Genomic DNA, 24,468 nt, shown 5'->3' with positions numbered 1-24,468 from the left:
AAAAAATTTCAGGTGAGGCATAAAACAAAGGAGACATTTTCTAAGCAAATATGCTTACCACTTCTATGGAAGAGATCTACTTAAGAGTCAAGGGGAAAAGAAGAGGAATATCAGTGGTGTACAGTGTTCACTATTATCATGCCAAGTGCATCTGTTAAATAGAGAGTAGAGATATGGGGTATAAATACTGTGGTTTTTAAATATGGAACAACCTTGTGATGCAGCAAAACTCTTTCTTGCAATTTTTTGGGTTGGTACCCAGCCACAAAGATGGAACAAGTTGTTCAGGATATACAAGGAGCACAAAAGACTTTGAATGAAATCAATCTTTTCACTTCTGAAATTTACTAGTTATTCTGTAGGGCATCTAGGTGGCATGGTGGATAGAGCACTGGCCTTGGAGTCAGGAGGATGCAAATTCAAATCTAGCCTCAGACACTTGACACTGACTAGCCATGTAACCCTGGGAAGTCAATTAACCCTGATTGCCTCAAACATCCAGGTCCAACTCCGGTCATCCTGATGTATATCTTTCCACTGGACCCAGATTGCTCTGGAGGAGAGAGTAAGGTAGGTGACTCTGTATAGCCTTACCTCACTTAAATCCAATTCACTAAAAGTCATGTCATCACCACCCTATGTCAAGGTCCTCTTTGAGAATAAAGGACAAACAACAACAACATATTTTATAAATAAATAAATATTCACATATTGGGAAGGACTCAAAAATTTGCTAATGGGGTATATGATCAAAAAAATAAGAAGCCATTTTATAGGTAAACAGAAGTGTGCATCAAAATAAAAAAAATACCATCACAATATCTATTAATAAACACTTCGTAAATGTCAATATGTCTAAAGGAATCAAATATTTTTAAATAGTCAATAAGACACATAGCAATAGAACTTTTAAAGTAAACATGTTAGCATATTAATCCCATTTAAGCCTCTTGCTTCGTTGAACACTGATAGATGTTATATATTGATAGCAATATTTGGGCTATAATAATTTAGTAGGAGTTAATTCGACACATCAGTTTAGAGACATTATAAGCCTTGAGAGCCAGAATTCAGCCACTTGTTCATTTCATTAGAATCTCCCAATGGAACTCAGGACAGTGTAGCTGCCCTGGTCTGTGTGTAAAATATGTCATAGCTATTATTCTGTTTGATTACAAATCAATTAATTCAGGATGTATGACATACAACAGTTCTCTTAGACATAATTGGATATATTTTAAAGTTTCCCCCAATATTTAAATAAAATAACTTTTAGGCATTTGCAAAATCCATATTTTAACAAAGATTCTTTGAAATTTCCAAAAATATCTGTGCAATTGGGACAATTTAATAGTTTAAAAACTGAAATGTGTCACAATGCATCTCAGTAACAGATTAATGAAAATAGTTTTGATAAACTGACACAACATGACTTTGAATATTACCACCAGATACTTCCTTAAAGAATAATTTTCTGTGTAATTATTGCTACAATTTATTTTGCAAAGAGTAATGCACCTGCCATTTATTCTAGGACAATCATCATTAGCCTAATCATCATCTTTTAAAGGACAGAAACTAGGAGAACTACATAGAAGTTTCTCTCTAAGGGTCATTAGCCCAGTTTCTATCCCCTGAACATTACTTGTTATCACCTCTGCTTTCAGGTTAATGGGACCTACATGTACACAAAAAATAATCAGTTTTGCAGAGAGAAGCTGAATGAGGAGATTCATGATAATTATTTTCTCTTTTCCTGGAGGCTTTGTGCCAAGGAGTTCAGAACACTTAGCAGAGAGATCTCATTTATCCTCAGTGGCTCTTCTGTGGACAAAGCAGGTGGCAAACACCATCATTCACGTGTTTCAGGTCAGGGTGTTGAACCACAGGGAGGTTATTGGACTGCCCAAGATCACACAGCAAGTCAGAAATGAAGGGAATGCTAGAGATTTCTGTTTCCTTGTGAATTCCACATTCCTTATTCACTGTATCATCTACTTAGTGTGCATTGCTTTTGATATCCACTCAGAGCTTCCACAGATACTAACAGGTTTTGAAGAATGGATTATGGACAGTACATGGCCTTTAATTTTCCAAGTAGGGCACATGGGTTTAACTAGTCTTTATGTCATTAAGTGATGTACCATTAAATCCCTGTTTAAAAGCACTGCATAGTTCAGACACAGTATTTCTGAGGAATCTGTTCCTGATAATAAGAAAAATGTTAATGACATTACAATTACTGCAAAGACAGATATTATCATAAGAAAAAGTGTATGCAGTCTTTCATGAACTAATTGGGAGTTAATCCAATTCGTTTTCAATGCATCTTGGAAACCTAAGAGCTAAGTATATTATGAAGGAAGGAATTCTTGTTATGTTAGTAACAAATATGAAGGAAGTTTGGGTGGTAAGGACTTGAAGTAGGTACTATGGAGAAATACTGAATATTATAGGAGATGACATCTAAGGTTCAGTTAGCTAATAATAAGCAGCTCAGCCTAGAGAATAGATAACTGAAATTCACTGATAGTCCAAGCAAGCCATTTTAACTTAGTTCAGATCCTGGTTCTCCTACTTACCACCTGTTTGACCTTGGAGCAAGTCACTTAACATCTTGGAGCCTCAGTTTCCTCAAATGTAAAATATGCGGGGCAGCTAGTTGGTGCAGTGGATAGAGCACCGGCCCTGGGTTCAGGAGGACCTGAGTTCAAATCTGACCTCAGACACTTAACACTTACTAGTTGTGTGACCCTGGGCAAATCACTTAACCCCGATTGCCTAAAAAAACAATACTATAAAAATTTTTTAAAATGTAAAATATGCATAAGGGACTCAGCTATGTAACATATCTATATCTATCAATAGACTAAATTATTCTTTGTGGTTTATCCTCTTTCTAAATCTGTGATCCCATGAACTGTTACATTTAATATGGTAATATTAAATTGAAGTGGTTTAAGCTTTATGTTCTTTTATTTTCCCAGGCATCAATGATACCATATTGCATTTGTATTCTGTGTTATAGCTTTTAAAATACTTTCACCTACAGTGAACAGAGACTCACAGAATCCTCCAGTTGAAAGGGTGCTCAGAAGCCACATAATCCAACCTCTATCTGAGCAGCCACCTCTTTTACACTACACCTAACAAATGCTCACCCAGACTCTGCTTGAAGACTTCAGGAATCCCCTACCAAACAAGGCAGCCCATTCAACTCATGGACCATTCATATTGTTAGGAAATTTTCCTTTTTGCAAGAAGAAATTGCTTCTGCAACTCTTGACCTCCTCATCCCCATCTACATTATTTCCAGTCCTATCTTCTGTGGATGAGCAGATTGCCTAATTAGTTTTCCAGTGACAGCCTTTCAGTTACTTTAAGATGTCTATCATAGCTGCTGGGTCTTCTCTATTCCTAGCTAAACTTAGCAAGTTCTTCAACCAGTCCTTGGATGGAATGGTCTCATATGACATTATCTCTTCTGATTCTCATAAGAAGCCTATTATATGATACAGCAGTTATCATCTCCATTTTATTGATAAGAAGACTGAGACCCAGAAAGATTAAGTGGCTTGTATAATATCAGACAATGAATAAGTGACACTGCTTTGAAGAGAACAAAGGTCATGAGGTTCAGTGTCACTGCAAAGAAGGGAAGATGAAAAACAAAATGCAATGAGGGTAATGAAAGGGCCAGAGATATGGAAAACACAAAGAAAGGAGGTAAAAGGTTCAGATAGTCTTAGTTAATTGGCAGTTGGTCCTCTGGCAACCTTGCTAGATAATCTGAAATCAGCACATGTGTTGCTAGCATAGGACTGACTATCCACGGGCATAGTTCTTTAAGAGAATATTTCATTGGTTCCTGAAAATTTATTTTGGACAAACCAGTGCAAAGCCTTCCATCTTAATACCATCCTAAAATCTTTCAGAGCATCTGTTGATTCCTAATTCAAGTCTTTAGCTCGTAAGAAAAACGATATGCCATCCATTTATGAAGGATTAAGGGCTGAGGCAAAACTGCTCGGATTGAAAAGTCTGATACCAGAGATGTCAAGTATTTCAAACAGGAAGGTCAGGCCACTAGGATAGTAATTTACCCCTCAGGCTTAATTTAAAACTCTCTTTGATGGTGGTTTTAAGGAAGGGTCAAGTTATCTGTTCAAAAATATAATTGAGGGAAGAGATTTGGGGGAGGAAGGAATTTGAAACCAGGAGAAAAAGACTAAGAAGAGAACACTCTAGAATATTTAGTTACATAGTAGATTTCTTCTCCCCCTTTTTGTCCTTTTTAAGATAAAATTTTAAAAGATGAGACCCAGCATGAACTTATTCTTTGGAAAGTAAAGGTAATGGGGCAGCTAGGTGGTACAGTGGATAGAGCACGGGCCCTGGATTCAGGAGTACCTGAGTTCAAATCTGGCCTCAGACACTTAACACTTACTAGCTGTGTGACCCTGGGGAAGTCACCCAACCCCAATTGCCTCACTTAAAAATTTTTTTAAAAGAAACAAAAGAAAGTAAAGGTAATAATAATTTAAAAATAATTTGATCACTATTGATAATATCGTCATTTTTTAATAACATTGAATTTTGAAAGTTAAAAAATAGAGTTGCTATTAATTTTTATTCACTCTTTACTAAGTGCTGGGGTATATAAAGTATTGCACAGATCTCATGGAACCCTTTAGGGGCTAATAATATTAAGGGACCTAGATTATTGTTTGCTCTCTGGCATGTAGTGGTGTTTACTCTTTCTTTCTCTGTCTTTGTCTCTGTCTCTGTCTCTGTCTCTGTCTCTCTGTCTCTGTCTCTGTCTCTCTGTCTTTGTCTCTGTGCCTCTGTGAATGTCTGTCTCTCTGTCTCTGTATCTCTCCATCTCTGTTTCTGTTGCTGTCTCTGTTTCTGTGTCTCCATGTCTGTCTGTCTCTCTGTGTCTGTGTCTGTCTCTCGCTCTCTGTCTCTGATTCTCTCCAAAACCTCTCAAGGCCTTTAGAGCTCCTCTTACATTCTCCTTCTTAATGAAGCCAGTCCCACATATAGCCTAAAACTGGAGAAGAGTTTGCAGATAAGTGATGCCCAAGATCTGCACTGAGGGTGTTACTCCAAGAAGGAAAATAAGAACAATGAAAAAAATAGTAGTCGCAGCTAGCATTTATAAAGGACCTCCTCCTACATGCCGGGACACTGCACTAAGCACTTTATAAATATCATCTTATTTGATATTCACAACAACTATGGGAGATAGATGCTATTATTGTCTCCATTTTATAGATGAGGAAACTGAGACAGAGTTTAAGTGACTTGCCCAGGGTCACATGTAAGGCCAGATGAACTTTGTACAAACTAATCCAGAGTTTTCCAGTGCTTCAGCTATCCCTGGATGTAAGTGAAGAGTCATTAGAAGAAACTGCACTTACTCGTTCAGACCATGTTTGTGAAATGAACACAAATGTCACAAGTAGAGCTTACATACCCAAAGAGATGGAGATGGTGCTGGAGGACCTGGGTTCAACCCCAGCTCCACCAGTTGCCACCTATTATTTTTTTTTAATTTTGCCATGTAACTCAATCTCTCCAGGCCTCCCTCCATTTTCTCACTTACAAATTGACTAGATAATGCCTGCGCTGACTTCTGGCTTAGCATCTATGATCCTGCCAACCTGGAGGTGATTTTAGCCCTTAGCAAAACCGGGTTGCCATGGAGGAAATTAATTTTAATTCTGCATATTTTAAAATAGATCTATACCTTTATAATAACTTGCTATTGCAAAAATCACATTTGTATGTAAGTGCTTTAAAATCTGGAAAGGACCTTACATATATTCATATGAATCTTACAATAATTTTGTAACGTAGGTGCTATTATTACTCCCATTTTACAAATGAGGAAACTGAGGCTAGAAGAAGCTAAGCGACTTTTCCCAGGGGTACATAACTAGTAAGTGTCTAAAGAAAGATTTCAGGTCTTTTAAACTGCAAACCCACAATTCTCTCCACTATCCCACTTCCCAAACCTCTAGGATATAAAGTGCTAGTGTTGAAATGATAGTGTTAGAAGGGAACTGAGAAATCATCTGGTCCAAATATCCCCTTGCCCGCCATTGCAGAAATTCTTTATTCAACAGTTAGATGTTGTCTTATCTATTGCCTTTAAACATACACAAACCAGGGGCGGCTAGGTGGCACAGTGGATAAAGCACCTGCCCTGGATTCAGGAGTACCTGAGTTCAAATCTGGCCTCAGACACTTGACACTTACTAGCTGTGTGACCCTGGGCAAGTCACTTAATCTCCATTGCCCCACAAAAAACAAAAAAACCAAAAAAACATACACAAACCATCTCTGAAAACATGAGCTACAAATCAGTAATCATGCAAGATGCATTCCCCTCCCCCCCAAAACCTAGGTAAGCCCAAGTTCATGGGATGCCAGATCCTGCAGAAAGCCTCTTTGAGTACAGACAAGAAGGCAGGTACTTTAAACCATAAAAATAGTCCCTACTTATATCTGCTACCTTCCTTCCTTTTGCTCTTTTCCTAAGTATATTCCATACTCTCCTCTCCCTGCCCCCATACTTCCTGTCAGACAGATATGCATGGCTTTAATCTTTATGAACCCAAATGGATTAAGTTCAAATTTCTGATCATTATTTATAATTGTTTTAATAAGCAATATATGGTTGTGGCAAGAATAAAGTTTAAATAAAAACAAAAAAAAATAAAATAAAAATACCTGAAACTCAGGCTAGGTGAGAATTGAGGGGTATGAACAGGTGAATTTTATCCCATTTTTCCCTCCTCTTGATGAGAAATATTATTCAGATTACAGTTACCCCCCCACACCTCACACACACACACACACAATTATTAGATGTGCATTTGCATGTTCAAAGAGATGTGCGCATACATACCTGTAACCCTTCGATAGCCAGTTTGAGGATTGAAGGTGTGAGTTTGGAGGCTTGTTTGAAGGAGAAATTGCTCCAGTCTATAATTAAAATGAAACCATTTATCTGAAGTTCTGGGTCCTCGATAAGAACTTCCAATGACAACAGAATAGCACGGAGAATGTCAGTGAAGGAGTTCCTAAGGTCAGAGCAGAAAAAAAGCGCTGTTTGTAATTAATTCTAGAAGAAAACGGATCATGATGACACAGAGTTTGTATACAAAAATTAAGGGGGTAGGTCTGTATCCCAAAGATATTTTTTAAAAAAGCAAAAGGATCTATATTACAAAATATTTATTGCAGCTCCTTTTTTGGTGGCAAAGGATTGGATTGGGGGGGATGCCCATCAATTGGAGAAAGGCTGGACAAGTTGTATATGATTTTGATGGAATACTGTTGTGCTATAAGAAATGATGAGCAGGATGCTTTCAAAGAAACCTAGCAAGACTTGCATGAACTGATGCAAAGTGAAGTGAGCAGAACTAGGAGTACATTTTACACAGCAACAGCAATATCATATGATGAAGAACTACGAATGATTTAGCTATTCTCAGCAATACAAAGTTCCAAGACAATTCTGAAGGACCTATGATGAAAAATGGCATCCTCCCCCAGAGAAAGAATTGATAGAATCTCAGTGCAGATTAAAGCATAATTTTTAAAAACTTTCTTGATTTGTTTGGGGTTTTTTTGTCTCTTTTCTTTTACAACATGACTAATATGGAAAGATGTTTTGTATGATTGCACATGTATAAACTTCTCAATGGGGTAGGAGTGGGGTGGGAGAGAATTTGGAATTCAACATTTTATTGTTTTTTTTTTTTAATCGGGGCAGTAGGGGTTAAGTGACTTGCCCAGGGTCACAGAGCTAGTAAGTGTCAAGTGTCTGAGGCCAGATTTGAACTCAGGTACTCCTGAATCCAGGGCTGGTGCTTTATCCGCTGCACCACCTAGCTGCCCCCGGAACTCAACATTTAAAAAAAAAATGTATATTGTTAAAAAAGGTTAAGTTGTTTTTATATATAATTGGAAAAATAAAAGATATATTTTTAATTAAGAGGGCGATGTGCTCTCCCCTCTTCTAGGACCACAGACTTCAGAGTGATTTTAGTATTCTAGAGGTGATAGTCTGAAGACAGACATGAAAATGGGGTTTTGGTCATAAAGTGATGGACTTTTAAAGCTGAAATGGACCATAAAATCATTTAAGTATAACCCCCTTATTGTGTAGATGGGAAACTGAGGTTCAGAGAAACTAAGCAATTTTTCCATGGCGATAAAGAGAATTTGTGGCAGAGCTGGGATCTCCTGGCTCTTGGTTTAAAGTATTTTGGCATACCACAATACTACTCCATTTCTAGCTATTCTGTGCTGAATATTTAAGATGTCACTGAATCTGGAATCAAATCCCAACTGTAGATGTCATTTGGCAACTTGCATTCATGCCTGGAGAACAAAGAACAACAACAATCCCTTGATTTTTACTGAAGTGGCACAGTGTCTGTCTCAGGTAAGGAAACAGCTTCAAATGAATCAGTAACCATGGCAACAAGCAAACCTGCATAAGCAACCAAACACTTGAAACATTGCACATCTTTCTAGATCTCAAGTAGTATCACTCCTCCCCATTTGCCAGTCTACTTCTGTTTTAACTCATTTTCAAATATGAATAGAGACCTAGATATTCCATGGTAAAATAGTATTCACATATAAATATCCCTCTGGCAGAAACCCAGAGGATTTTATAACATCTCCAGTTCTGTGCTCTTGTTTGGGGGACTCAAAAATGTGTACTCCAGGCAGGAATAGATGAAACCATTCCTATTTATTAGAATAAGAGTGGCCAGGGAGCAGCTAGGTGGCACAGTGGATAGAGCACCGGCACTGGATTCAGGAGGACCTGAGTTCAAATCTGCCTCAAACATTTACTAGCTGTGTGACCCTGGGTGAGTCATTTAACCCTCATTGCCCCACAAAAAAGTGGCCAGTCCTTGGATCTCCAAGAATGACAATATTTCATCAATTGGAATTTACAATTTTCAGAAATGAAATAACAAAAAAATGCTAAATAATAAAAGGTAACAAGTGAGCTATTTGGGATGAGAAATCATGAAATCTGTGATAGAAACACCCAACCAACAAGTGTATGAGCAGCTACTTACTGTGGTCAGCATTATGTACTAATTGTTGTGAGAGGCACAAAGAAACATAAGACAGGGGTGGGGTGGTGTAACTGCTGTCAAGGATTTGTCAGTCTGATTGGGAATAATAATAATAATAACTAATATTTATAATGTACTTTAATGTTTACAAAACAATTTACATGTATTGCCTCATTTGATCCTTGCAATAATCTTTAATGGCAAGTCTTCTTATTATCCTGATTTTACAGATGAGACAATTGAGTTTGACAGAGGATAAGTGACTTACTCTGGGTCACACAATTAATAAGTATCTGAAGCAGGATTCAAACTCAGGTCTTAACTCTAAGTCCAGCACTCTATTCACTATATCCCTTCTGAACCCTGGGAGAAAAGGCGTTGGTGACACAGCTAAAGGGGAAAGGGGTCATCAATCATGGAAGAGATGCCCTCTTGTTATATCTAGGTTATGTCTAGGCTCTTATCATTCCTACTCAATTCACTAAGGATAAACCTGGTTTAGTTCACACATAAGAGAATAGGTTTGTGCTTTGGAAAAGGACAAGGCATTTTCTAAGAGGGACTGGGGTCTCACTCCCTTTTATTTGATTGACTTTCCATCTTTGATGCCACAGGCAAGTAGGCACAATTAATTTGGAAGCTGGAAATTTCTAATTGGGAAGGTTTTAGACATTGCAAAACAGGAGAAGAGTCTAGAAAAGGAGTGGGGAAGATGAAGAGGCACCAATCTGGAGGAGGCAGTGGCTTCTAAATCTGAGAGAGTTTGCTGCAATAATTACAAGGCATGGTATCCCACATGATTCAATTCAAAAAACACCCACTATTTGCTGTGAATTGCATTGGGTGATGTGTAAGGCAATTATGAACAAGACTTTGTCCCTCCTTGCCAGGAATTTACAATCCAGTTGGGAAGATAAGGCCCTGACACAAATAACTACAAAGCAGGTCAGGATGTGCTAACTGTGACAAGCAGTATGACCCCCCCCCCCCGTTAGAGAGTGGGGAGCCTGGAAATTGAGATGCTTTACTGTCCCTTTATGATCTTTTCCATTGATTTCATTTATGCCTTCAGGTCAATCTCCTATGAAAAAACAAATCCTCAGCTATTAAGTAGGATGGCTGGGAGGAAGTGCCTTCAAATTGAGAGCAGAAGGTCTTGAAAATGCAAGGTGCTCTGTGCCTGCTTGGTTTGGCAGAACTGGAGCAACAATAAATTCTGAGCCTGCTACCCAAAATCTTAGTTCAAAAGTCAAATTACAGAATCACTTGTTTCAGCAATGAGGATCACCTGTAGAATGGAGACCTAAGCTTACCTGTGCTTCACGGTAATTTTATTAACCCCTTATTCACACAAGAACCAGGCATACAAGTAGCTTCTACCCTTGAATTAAGGTCAATTCTGCCAATGTTTATGTGTGCATTGCACTGTTGTAGGCACTAAGGAAGGACAAAAATTTAGATGACAGGATTCTTGTATTCATGGAGCTTAGTGTCTAGTGGAGAGTGAGGGTGGATATAGCTAACTGGGTAACTGTAGTACAAAATCTTACATACTAAGTGTATTAGATGTTTACAAAACACTATGTGAGATGTGAGGAGAGAGTATTCATTATGAGCTTGAAGGTGGGATGCTTCATGGAGGAGGTGTTATTTAAGTTGAGTTTTAAAGAATGAATAGAGGGGGCAGCTAGGTGACACAGTGGATAAAGCACTGGCCCTGAGTTCAAATCCTGACTCAGACACTTGACATTTACTAGTTGTATGACTTCGGACAAGTTACTTAACCCTCATTGCCCCACAAAACAAAAACAAACAAACAACAACAACAAAAGAAAGGATAGGAATTCAACAGGGTGGGGGGGTGACATTTTAGGCACAAAGGAGAGCATAAGCAAATACACAGAAGTTGTAATGAACAGGGAAGATAGGGAAAAGGTGATATATCACACACAGACAACACACATATAGCATAATAGGTCATGCTTTTATATTAAATATTATTATTTATTATAATGATAGAATTGCATATGATATAGGCAGAAAATGTCTATGCTCTTAGTTCAAGCTTTCTGGGATACCTCCTTGAAGGCTGAAAGAAAAGAAACTCTAAAAGGGGGATGGTTTCAGACCATAAACATCTCTGCTCCTGTTCTGAGTTTTAAATCGACTGCTTCTTTCACCCACTGTGGCTGAAAAGGCAGAGGGATTTAAAGTAAATTTGTGTATCCCCCCCCCCAATGCAAAAGAAACTGTATTCATTTAGGGAATGGTTAATACTAGACTCTTGCTTGCTATGCGCCTTCCTATTCTGCCTTAATTAAATCCTGTTTGTTTGAAGATCCATGTCTTTTGTTTTGTCATGGAGATGCATTGGTAGAATTTAGGCTGTGGTTTTCAGTAGGTGATGGTACAAAATGGCACATTGAACCTTGGAAGTAGTGAAGGGTCTCACTGTTATGTGGAGGATCTGCAGGTGCTCAGTGAATCCTCTTTCCATAGCAGGTTTGCTATTGTATGAGAGAGCCTCACTTTTCAAAGCCTCAATAGCAAATTAAATAAGGCAGAATATGTTCAACACTAGCAATGCACCATGCAAAAGAGAAATCACAGAATTTGACATTGTTCCTGATTGTGAAATTTCCCAGAGGACAAGCTCTAGGAAATCCTAGCTTTCAGTTCCTTGAAGCTTAAATCAGATGACAGATTTCTATTCGATATTGTGTAGGTTGTAACACTAACTTCAACCCATTCATTATGTTTGTCAACCAATGTCAAGCAGTTGAGACAACAACTGGACTAACAGTGAGGTTAAGAGAAGTCAACGAACTTAGGAAATAGAGTACAACTGAATGTGGTGGTACATGCCTAGAATCCCACCTTCTCAGGAGACTGGGGCTGTTGGATCACTTAAGCTCAGGAGCTTTGAGCTGCAGTGCCCTAAGATGAATGGGCATCCACAATAAATCTATCACCAGTATGATGAATTCCCTGAGTGGGGTGAGGTACCAAGCTGTCTGAGGACAGCCAAATTGGCCTGAGGGGAAATGGTCAAAGCCCCTGACCAGATAAGTCATGGGAATCAGATTCATAAGTGGCTGCTACTATGTTTCCAGAGTGGGTGAGACAGAAAGTCTCAAAAAAATCAAAACTAAGTTAAAATGAAAAAGAAAGGAAATGTAAGAAAATCACTCTAGTTCTTATACTACTTATTTCTTTGAAGAAAAAAAATACAAAGTGGAAGGTTTGTGTTTTTAGCTCAGGCAAGAATTAGTGTAGAGAAAATGGTGATAAAAATGGAATCTAGATTGTTAGACAAATTTAGGCATGCAGATTAGCAGTTGTACTTCCTCATAAGCATGTCTGTTTATGGAATCAGATAGCCAGAATGAAATGTATTTATGGCCTTTGAAAACAATAGTTGGATCTGAAACTCTCAAATTCCCAATCTTGCAATGTTTCTTTACCACATTCTTATTACCTGTGATTGATGGAAAAAGAAATCCTTTTCTCCAAGCTAACAACCATTTATTGTGACTTATCCTATTGTTTTCCTCACATTTGACATGTGTGATGTTTAAAATCTTAATTGTGGTCGCCAAAAAAATTAAAAGGCTTCAGTACCAGTTTTGGGCATTAAACATTTATTAGAACATACAGATATTTACAAAGAGTTCAGAAGGTTATGAAAAAGAAGTCCTACCTAGCCTAGAGTTCCAGCTTGGTTGGGTTCTTCCTGAAGTCCTCCTCCACAAGCCTGCTTTAATCAGGAACCCCTCTACCAGCCTGTCTTAATCAGGAACTCTTTAGCAAGCTGTTTGTGAAAGCTTTTTTATAGATCTGGAACAGAGGCGGTCCTTACACACTGCTTCAAGGTGATTGGTTGGCGTCATCCAAATCCATTGACTTTGAAGGTGTTCTCAAGTTGAGTTCACAGTCTAGTTTCTGAGAACAATACCTTCTTAAGGGATAGCCAGGTGTGATTACAATCCAATTAACTTGAAGTAGGCTTAATCAGCAGTCAATTACTCTCACTTGATTCAATCAGTCTTGATTAATCTCCAGGTGGGTCTTTGAGTATCTGCTAAATCCCATTATTTCATCACACATGTTTATAAAGAAATGATGAATTCGATGTTCTTAGAAAAACATGGATAGACTTGCATGAAGAAATGAAGAATGAAATGAGCAGAAGAACCAAGAGAACATTGTATACAGTAACAACAACACTGTTTTAAAAATAAATTTAAGTGAATAAGACATTTTGACTATTATAAATACCCAAATTAACAACAAAGGACATGTGAAGGAAGATGCTATCTGCATCCAGAGAAAGAACTGATAAGTAGAAGCATGCTTTTATATAGGTGTGTATGTGTGTGTGTGTGTGTGTGTGTGTGTGTATATATATATATATATATACATGTATACATATATGTGTGTATACACACACATATATATATTTGTGTCTTATGGTAGCTATCTCTAGGATGGAGGTGGAAAGGAAGGAAAAATAAGAAAAAAGAATTTTACATGATAACTTTATTATATATTTAAAGGAATAGCAAGTTGTACATAATCAATTTGCAGTTTCATGTGCAACCTTTTTTTTGGGGGGGGGGGCTGGGCAATGAGGGTTAAGTGACTTGCCCAGGGTCATACAGCTAGTAAGTGTTAAGTATCTGAGGCTGGATTTGAACTCAGGTCCTCCTGACTCCAGGGCCGGAGCTCTATCTACTGCGCTACCTAGCTGCCCTGACAATCATTTTTTAAAAAATATACTATGCTGTGGAAATGTTTGTTTTATCCCATAAATAAAAATAAAATGTGTAATTTTTAAAAAAGAATCTCTGTGATCTCTCCTCTCCAATCCATCCTGACTCAGCTTCCTTAGCAATTTTCCTAAAGCACAGGTCTAACTATGCTACTCTCCTACTCAATGCACTCCAGTGGTTCTATATTACATATATAATCAAATATAAAATTTTCTGTTTGCCATTTAAAGCCATTTACAACCAGGACCTTTTCTACCTTTTCAGTCCTATGCTTTATTCCTCTTCATGAAATCTAAAATCCAGTGACACAAGTCTGCTTGCTGTTTCTTGCACATGCCATGCCATCAGCCTTCTCTGTGATTTTACATAGGCTCTCCTCATGCCTTGAATGCTTTTCTTCCTTACTTCAACTTCTGGGTTTTCTTGGCTTTTTTCATAACTCAGCTTCAATACCATCTTTAGCAGGCCGCTTTTCCCAATCCTTCCCCCACAACTCCTTCTTTCTCTCCGAGATTAATTCCCTTTTAGACAAAACACACTTGCCAGCTTGGCACATCTTCCTAAATTCAAATCTGGCCTCAGACACTTATTACTTGTGTGACCTTGGGCAAGTCACTTAGCCCTCTTCGCCTCAGTTTTCTCATCTATAAAATGAACTGGAATAGGAATGGCAAACACAAATGGGCTCACAAAGAGTAGGAAACAAGTGAAAAATGACAGAACACCACCATCACCACCACTAACACACACATCTTATCTATCTATCTAATCTATCTTGTCTGTACTTCCTTATTTCATCTTGTCTTCCCCATTAGAATGTGAACCTCTTAAGGACAGGGACCATGTTTTAAGCTTTCTTGACCTCCCCAGCATTTAACACAATGCCTAGCACATATTAAGCACTTAATAAATGCTTGCTGTCTGACTGAGTGATTGACTATATGCTCACTTCTGTTGCTGATAAAAACTGTTTTTAATTTTTTACTAAAAAACAATCCTGTCTCTCGCACAACCACATCTTAAACATGGTCCTAAGGCCCTAACATAGTTCCAAATGCCAGCAAAACACTTTGTGATCTTAAGTTGCTTTGTGATTGGAATATATAATCTTTTAGGTCCTTTTCAAAAATCTAAAACTTCCTGACAATCTAACGCCTTACGATTAGCAGTGACATCAAAGTTTAGAGCCAGCTTCTACAATTCAACTTGGGAAAGGTGGGTAGAAATAGAAAAAAAAGCAACATGATGCAGTAGGAAGTTCCAAATGTGGAGCATCAGGATTCAAATCCCAGTCCTAACCACTTACAGTTTCTTGACCTTGGGTAAATCACTTAATCTTCCCAGTCCTCAGTTTCCTCATCTGTGAAATGAGCTGGTTTGGGGACAACTAGGTTGTGCATTGGATAAAGCACCAGCCCTGGATTCAGGAGGACCTGAGTTCAAATCCAGCTTTACACACCTGAAGCTTACTAGCTGTGTGACCCTGGGCAAGTCACTTAACCCTCATTGCCTCCCCCCCCAAATGAGGTGGTTGGACATGATGACGTCTGAGGTCAGCTCTAAGTCTATGATCCTTCAAAAGAGTAAAATAATAACATAACAATAGTATTTATATAGTGCCTACTATGTGCCAGGCACTGTGCTAAGTACTTTACAAATATCTCGTTTGATCCCTACAACAACCTTCAATGGTTATTATCTTAATTTTACTGTGAGGAAACTGAAGTAAACAGAGGCAAAATGACTTGCCCAGTGTCATGTTGCTATTAAGTGTTTGAGGCTAGACAGGTCTTCCTGACTTCTGACTCCAGGACCACCTAGCCCCCCCTTGGGTTTCTAATACTGTAGACTGCTCTCCTACCTTTGGAATATGGGAGAACTTTTAGAAGATCAAAAGTTCTTTCACCCTTTAGTCTTTCCTTCACTTGAATTCATAGATAAGAAATAATAAACTGAAGTCTGAATGACCTTGTGCTAGATCACATAGGAATCGTTTGATAGCCCTGAAAATCGAGAGGGAAAATGAATAAGCATTTATATAGCACCCACTTTGTGCCAGGCACTGTGCGAGGTGATTTACAAATTTCTTATTTGATGCTCACTCACTACTCTGTGATTTATAAGATCTTATCATCTCCATTTTACAGTTGAGAAAATTCAAGTAAACACAGATTAAGTGACTCATACAGTGTCATACAACTATTAAATGTCTATGGCCAGTGGCAAGTGGTATATATACAGTTCTTGTCTTCTTTTCCAGTTGCCATCTTCACTATGTCAAGTCATGGAAAATAACAACAACAGTAACATGACCCTTAGCAAAGCATTTTGTGCACATGATGCACAAGCCTCCAAACAAGCCTTTGAGGTAGCCATTGCAGGTTTTGTTATCTCCATTTTCATGGATGAGAAAACTGAGGCTTAAAGAGATTAAAGGATTGGCATTTTTTTGTACAGCTAATAAGCTTTAGAGGAAGAATGTGAGCTCCAGCCCACCTCTAATACTCAATCCATTATGCTGCACTGACTGTAAAACATTAAAACTTCCTAAGGAGACATAAACTTCAAACCTCCAGATCTAGGTGGAGTCAATTGATTTGGGAGGAGGGCACGTCTACATTTCAATCTGGTTAGATCAGAAGCAAAGGCAGACTGTTAACAAAAAATTGTGACAACATCTGTAATGGATGCTGAAAGAACACCTCCTGGTGAAGGAATTATATGTCCCTTTGGGTCCCTTAACCCACTGGACTACCCGTCACAAGAGTGACCTTCAAAATAGTTTGGAAGATACAGTTAGGAAATTATTTGATCTAATCTGCCTTCAGGGTTGGGAATCAAGATGGCAATTAATAGGAGCAAAAGAAGAGGAATGCTAAACCTCCCCCAATGTGAGTGAGCTGTGAGCTTTCCAGTCATTATTAAAGTAACTATGGAAATTTCATTTCATGCTTGTCTACTTTGGTAAATCCCCTGACCAAGCAGTTATAGAAAGGTACAAACTGCAATGGAAAGAATGCTAATATGCATTGATGCAGCTAAACAAGGATCATTTCAGTCATTTCATCTATTATTTAGTTCATGCCTAAGCATCTAAAAATGAAAAAAAAAGTGGCAGAATACCTAAAGAAACTTGCCATACCTGTATCAAACTTGGGGCAGTGAGGTATAGTGGATAGAATGCTGAGCCTGGACTCAGGAAGACCCATCTTCCTGAGTTCAAGCTGGCCACAGACACTTACTGAATGTGTGACCCTGAGCAAGTCACTTAACCCTGTTTGCCTCAGTTCTTCATCTGTAAAATGAGCTAGAGAAGGAAATGGCAAACCACTTCAGTTATCTCTGCCAAGAAACCCCCTAAAAGGGGTCATGAAGAGTCAGACATGACTGAATAACAAAATCAATATTCATATCTAATGAAAGGCAATAGATTTAAATTTGTGAGAAAAATCTTGGGGCTCACCATTTAGGTTACTTCATAACTCATGAAAATAAAGAATGGGCTTCAAAGAATAGATTAATTCCTAAATTAACAAACAAAAAAATAGAGAATTGGGCTATAGCATGAAGAAGTCAACGGACACTTTTGAGGTTAATAAGAATGGTTTTTGTCATTGTCCAGTTGTATCTCATTCTTCGTGACCCTTTTGGGGGTTTTCTTGACAAAGATACTAGAGTGGTTTGCCATTTCCTTCTCCAGTTCATTTAACAGATGAGGAAACTGAGGCAAATAGAGTTGTGACTTGCCCAGGGTCACACAGCTAGTAGGTGTCTGAGACCATTTGAACTCAGGTCTTCCTAACTCCAGGTCCAGTGCTGTATCCATTTCATTACCTAGCTGCCCAGATCTCCAATTCTCATTCTGAAGAATTTAACTCATGTTTATTGAACAGAAATATGATTGATGGTCATAGTTTTGTGACTACTGAAATTGTGTCTTGTCTCTTTTTCATCCTGAAATTGTGGAGGGAACTCAATAGAAATTAAAATGGGAAGATAAATTAGAAGAGGATGTGTCCTATGTCTTCCCATTGCTTTGAATAATAAGTTGTTAAACTTTTTAGTCTCTGGTCTCCTAAATTCTTTTTTTTGTTTGTTTTGGTGAGGCAACTGGGGTTAAGTGACTTGCCCATGGTCACACAGCTAGTATTAAGTGTCTGAGGCTGGATTTGAACTCATGTCCTCCTGACTCCAGGACAGGTGCTCTATCCACTGAACCACCTAGCTACCCCATGGTCTCCTAAATTCTTAAAAAAAAGTGAGGACCATTCCAAAGAAATTTTGTTTATATCTGTTGCTATATATTGATATTTACTGTATTAGAAATTAAAACCAAAAAAGAAGAAAAAATAAGTTAAAACATATTAAAATTATTATGAAATTAGTTTTGATCTCTCAGTCCTCCCTGAAAGGGTCTCAGGGGTCTCTACTTTGAGAACCACTGGTTTAAATGAACTCTTCCTCTTTCCCTAGCTCCCTTTCCCTAGGTGCTATGCTGCAATCACCATCCAATCAAAGGGCAACAGTCTCAGAATTACAAACTCCAGTGATAATTGTGCACATGGTGGCATAGACAATCAGCCCCATAGTCTGTACACCTGTGTCTTTGGGTTGAGAATGAAAATAACATCATTATAATCAAGTCAGAAAATGTGTTCATTCCTCCCCTACCTCCACCATCAAAAAGAAAAAAATACTCTTAAAATGGCCCCACGAAGGAACAAATAAGCTTGGTACTAAGTAAAGGCTGGAGACTGTTTTCCTATTGCTTCCTGGTAACTAGGTAACAGCACCTGAAACTAGAAGAATGCATGCAATTCACATCAGAAGCTTTGTTGGAAGGTTTCTAGCTTTTCCTTAGTGGACTGAGATCTGACGGAGCCGTTCAGGTTGTGGTTTTGTTATTAAAGAAGCTGAATCCCTTTCATCACTGGGTGTGAAAATTAAGCAGTCAGATGCATGGAGGTTGTAAAGGAGGAAGCCTCCTGGAATCACTCTACAATTGGGAGAAAAGTCACACTTGGCAAAGTATATGCTTGGGCTACTTTCATGTTTTAGCCAGCCCCAAATATAACAGGGTGACCAGCCTTCCGTGAGGGCATTATTTCAACATGGTATTAAATGTCATAATACCTTGGTTTCCTTCAAAATCCCTCAGGGTAGCTCTGCCACTGACAACACCTCAGAAAAGACAGTTACCTGTCACCTGCACCACTACCTCCTTCTTGTTATTTCCTTTGCTCTGCAGTATTTGTACTCCTGGAAGGTGATGCCTGAGGGGAGGGAGTGTTTGTTGGGGAGAGAACTCTACAGAGCATGCTCAGAACATGCTGTTCCTGGTTCTAGTTGACTCTGTAGGTGCTTTGGAACCTGCTGTGCCTGTGGTGGCTTGGCCTGGGAGGATCTTGTGGTGTTGGTTTGACAGCGGCAAGCCCTGAGTACTCTTTTAGTACCTTCTCTGCCCCTCACCCTCACACCTGCATCTATGAGATGGCTTGTGCACTTAAGTTGACAAGCACTGTGGATTCTTATACTTGCTCAGTTCTGAGAATGCTCCCATGTTCTAACAAATAATTGGTTATGCCAAGCAGCTTGAGCCTCCTTTTATTTTCAGGGTACCTCACATTCCTATAATATGTTTCAGACAGAAATCAAGTCGAGAACCTTGCAAAATTTTCTCTCTACACCAAGAGTTCTTACTTTGAGGTCCATGGACTATAGAATTCAAGAGGTCCATGAACTTGGATGGGGAAAAAAATGACATTCTTATTTTCTATAATCTTTGGGTTTACTTGTAATTATATATATATATATACTCATATTTATTTTACATGTGCATATACATGTATATGTGTGTATGTTTGCTTATTTATTTGTTTATTTATTTAATTAATTTAAAAAACATTCCTCTGAGAAGAGGTCCATAGGCTTCATTAGACTGCCAAGAGAAATTTGAGAATCCTTGCTCTAAATTGTATTTTGTTTGACTCCAGGAGAGTATTGCCCTCTTCTAGCCTCTAGAAGAAAGATGGAGCTTCCAGTGTTAAGCTCCATCTTAGTAAAGAATTTCAAGTGCTAATATTCCTTCCTTTCCCCACTCTCAATTCCTGTAACTTTTGGCCCCAAGATACCAAAATGTAACCAACTGACCCTATGCCTTCTCTTGGATATTGCCGGTCACCACAAACACTAAATAGATTCATATATACCTATGACCTAGAAATCCCACAGCTATCCCAAACTCAACATGTCCAAAGTGAAATATTATCTTTTCTTGTCAACTCACCTGGGTTTCTCAGAGCACCATCAACCTCCCAGTTATCCACTTTCACTATCTTGGAGTCATTCTGAGTTCTCCACTTTTCCTCAACCCCAAAATTGTTACCTCTAGTCATTTCTATCTCTACAACATCTTTCCCCATCTCTCTCCCCATCTTTCTGCTTCTCTCTAGTCACAATGTCACCATTGTGGTTCAGGCACTCATCACCTCTCGCCTGGAATATTGCAACAGTCTCCTGATTAGTCTTCCAACCTCCACTCTTTCCCATCTTTGATCTATTTTCCACATAGCTGCCAAGTAAATATTCCTGACCATTCCAAACACCTTGCTTAAAAAGCTTCAACACTTCCAAGTTGCTTCTAGAATAGAATATAAGCACCTCTCTATTAAAAATTGGTTCTGGGGCAGCTAGGTGGTGCAGTGGATAGAGCACCGGCCCTGGATTCAGTAGGACCTGAGTTCAAATCTGTCCTCAGACACTTCACACTTACTAGCTGTGTGACCCTAAGCAAGTCACTTAACCCCAATTGCCTCACCAAAAAAAAAGTGGTTCCAACTTATTTTTCCAGACTAATTTCACATTCTTTCACTTCTCTCACTCTAAGTTCCAGTCAAAGTGACCTTCTTCATGTTTCTGCCACATATTATTCCATCTCCTAACTTTATGTCTTTATATGGGCTGCTCCTGCCACTTGAAATACTCTCCTCACTCACCTCCACTGCTTGGAATTCCTGGCTCCCTTCCAGGCTCACCTTAGGTGTCATCTCCTATTCCTTTCTTGATCTCATCAATTATTAGTGATCTCCCTCCAAACTATTTTGAATTTACTTTGTGTATTTTTCATACTTACTCACATGTATATATTATTTTCCCCAAAATTAATCAAGGTTCTTATAGGTAGGAACTATTTTTTTTTGTCTTTGAGGGGCTGAACACCGGACACATAATAGGAACTTAATGACCTTTCTTGAATGTAATTGAGTTGGCTTCAAGTTATCTTGTGCAGAGGGAGAAAGTGATTCTTCCCATCTTTCCTTCACCTGTCCCCCTGGATTTCTATGTGAATCTGCTTTCTGATCAACATGTCAGAGAATCAACATGTTACTTTGATACCTTTATTCATTCTTTCATTAAATAAGAAACAAAGAAAATGGACACAGATGTTTAGCTGAACATGATTGCATTTATAACAAGGAAGAAGTTAGTTATACTATTTTTAGTGAAGGTTCTCTGGGTGCTTCTACATGTAATGTTGTCCTGCAGTGTAACTTCCTTCCACAGAGACAATAATATCTCTCTGGAGGACTATTTTATGGACATGCTTAGAGGCAACAATGGTTTCCCGCTACTTAATTATATTACAGATTATCACCTGGTAATTCTCTGAGCAATTAGAGTCAATGCTTATTATTTATTACTTCTGTTTAACAAACTGGGGCTCCAACAGTGTAGGAGATAATATAATATTGACTAAACCCTATATTATTGCTCACTATGTGACTACAATGTGCCAGATGTTGTCCAACAAAATAGAATCTCTCCCCCAAAAGATTTCCCATCAAGATTTCATCACTACATTGACTGCTGGGTGATGAATCTCTCTACCTCAGTCATTCTTAAAGATTATCTACTAGGTTACAGAGGGATTGAGATCAGCTGCCACACAGGGAGTAATAACTCCCATGAAATCATAGATGCTTAAAGTATTAAAGTGTCAAGAGAGAATCAATTTTATATGGAAGCAAGAAGGTCTGATGCAGAATCCCCCTCCTCCCTTCCTTGAACCACTGTTGGAACTTTAGATTTGCTAAAGGATCAGTGTTAGTGGCTATATCCACCTGTACCATTATTACAAAGAAATGAGAAGCTTTCTAGGATTAAGATTTAAAAAATAAAGGAAACAGGTTTGTAACATGTATGTTTATATGGGAAAGCAACAGGCTACAACTTAGACAACTTTTAAACATTGTTAGAAAGATGTAAAAGACAGAAATAATCCCCTCATAACAATGAGAAATGTTTTTATCCTCCCCTTGCTAAAAACAACTCATGGAAAGGAAACATTAAGGGAAAGGGATGGAAGTAAATTAAAACTATTTTAATAAAAAAGTGCTTTCCTCTGTACCACTTTCTGAAGTGAGTAATGATAATATTCCTTTCTCATTTCTTTTTTTTCTTTGTTTTTTTTTTTTGGTGAGGCAATTGGGGTTAAATGACTTGCCCAGGGTCACACAACTAATAAGTGTCAAGTGTCTGAGGCCAGATTTGAACTCAGATGCTCCTGAATCCAGGGCCAGTGCTCTATCCACCGCACCACCTAGCTGCCCCTCCTTTCTCATTTCTAATGAAGAGGCATGAGCCCAGGATCAAGAAAAATCTGGCCAGATTTGCCTTCCTGCTTTGCTACTTGCTCCCTATAGATGCCTGGGTATTTTTTTCTCCTTTTTTGTGGGGCAGTGAGGGTTAAGTGACTTTCCCAGGGTCACACAGCTAATAACTGTCAAGTGTCTAAGGCCGGATTTGAACTCAGGTACTCCTGAATCCAGGGCGGGTGTTTTATCCACTGTGCCACCTAGCTGCCCTGGGTATTTTTTTCTCACCCTAATGTCCCAATTAACCAATATGCTGGGAGAATTTCCTCAGTCTTCATTTACACAAACTAGGAATAATGTATAAGGATAAGTATTCAATTTTTTTAAATGATGAAATGATAGGGTTTAGAGCTACAAGAGACCTTTGGAGCTCATTATTTTTTCCTGTTAATTGACCTGTGTGTGTTACCTCCTAATTTTACAATTGAGGAAAATGAGGCCTAGATGAACTAATTTACCCAAAGCCTTATGACCAGTTTGTGGTAGAGCCAATAGGAAATCTAGGTCTCTTGACTATTCAGCTGATATTCATTTCACACCACATACCAGCTGTAGAAAGCAATGACTTCTCCATAGTTCTCTGTGTGCTCAAGCAACATTTTATAAAATTGGGTATGGTTATGAAGAAATGTCTTTAACAGCTAATATAACCTCAGCTAATTAATTAGTTTGGCAAAGAAGAAAAAGTCCCAAGGGATTTCAGTATATTTTTCTGTCTTTTCTTGCAAACTCAATTATGCAGAATTAGGAACTGTTTAGTTATTGTCTTAATAGTCAATGACATCTGGCAGAGAGTAAATGCTTAATAAGTGCTTGTTGAATTGAATTGAAGTAGAAACCACCAACTTATAGTGTTTTGATAAAAATTAAGAATCATTTTAGAGCAGTCTACAAGATTTCCAATGAACACCTGAAGTGTCACCTGGTACTTTTTTCCCCATGGTATTGGATAGTTACTGAGGATTGTTTAGTAAATAGCCATGCTTCCTTCTCAGGAAGGAATTGTTGTCTAGTCATTTTTCAGTCATGTCCAACTCTTTGTGAGCCCTTTTGGAATTTTCTTGGCAAAGATGCTGGAGAGGTTTGCAATTTCCTTCTCCAGCTCATTTTACATATGAAGAAACCGAGGCAAACAGGGTTAAGTGACTTGTTCAAGGTCACACAACTAATAAGTGTCAGGCCAGTTTTGAACTCAGAAAGATGTGTCTTCCTAACTCCAGGCCTAACACTCTGTCCATTACACCAACTAACTGCTTTACAAGTAGGAAGGATGCTGTTCATATGAGCAATCTAAATAATTGTGGACTGTAACTTCAGACAGAAAACAAAAGAGATCAAGGAGAAATACTACTTTGATAGAAAGTTACAATTTATGGTTGTTAAAAAGTAAGAGAAAAACATTTGTTTTTAAAGAGCCTGAATTATTCTATGATCAGTTTGATGGGCATATATATTCATGTATCAGTCTGATACTAGTCACTATTATTGATGACAAAGTCAGTTAAAGATTTAATAGGCAACCTTTGTGTCTGTCAATGTTTCCTTATCTCCACCCCCCAACCAAACTGTGTCAATTTGTGGATGAGAGAGGGTATACCAGTGGGAGGCTCAGGCTTTCATGCAGATAGAAAAGATCCTCTAGAATATTTAATTTATAGGGAAGGTAATTTTGTACTGTGGGACTATTTGACGAAATTATGGGGTAGGATAATACCATGTTGGGTAGTCCTTTTATTCCTCGGTTATTGTCTCACAGGAACATTGCATTGGGAAAAGGAAATGGAAACTTGGTACATTTATTCCTCTTGCATATTCCTATGACACATTTGTCATAATTGAAAGTCTGAAGAAATCTTAAAAGGAACACAAAGTTTTTAAAAATTGATGTTAAAATTTTGTTTTTACATATATTTTGGAAAATAAAATTCT

The 24,468-nt window shown here is 38.3% G+C and overlaps 1 protein-coding gene across 1 annotated transcript in view; it reads right to left on the bottom strand.

The window, feature by feature from the left end:
• Positions 1-24,468, bottom strand: part of CLVS1 (clavesin 1) — a 224,723-nt gene that overhangs the window by 120,421 nt on the left and 79,834 nt on the right. Inside the window, exon 3 of the mRNA XM_043975118.1 lies at positions 6,917-7,091. Within this exon, the coding sequence (XP_043831053.1) occupies positions 6,917-7,091 (175 nt within the window). The remainder of the gene's footprint in view (positions 1-6,916; positions 7,092-24,468) is intronic.

Source organism: Dromiciops gliroides, chromosome 1 (genome assembly GCF_019393635.1).
Source record: "Dromiciops gliroides isolate mDroGli1 chromosome 1, mDroGli1.pri, whole genome shotgun sequence".
Lineage (NCBI taxonomy): Eukaryota > Metazoa > Chordata > Mammalia > Microbiotheria > Microbiotheriidae > Dromiciops > Dromiciops gliroides.
The sequence above is the reverse complement of the archived record's forward strand: the minus strand, read 5'-3'. Positions and strand labels throughout refer to the sequence as shown.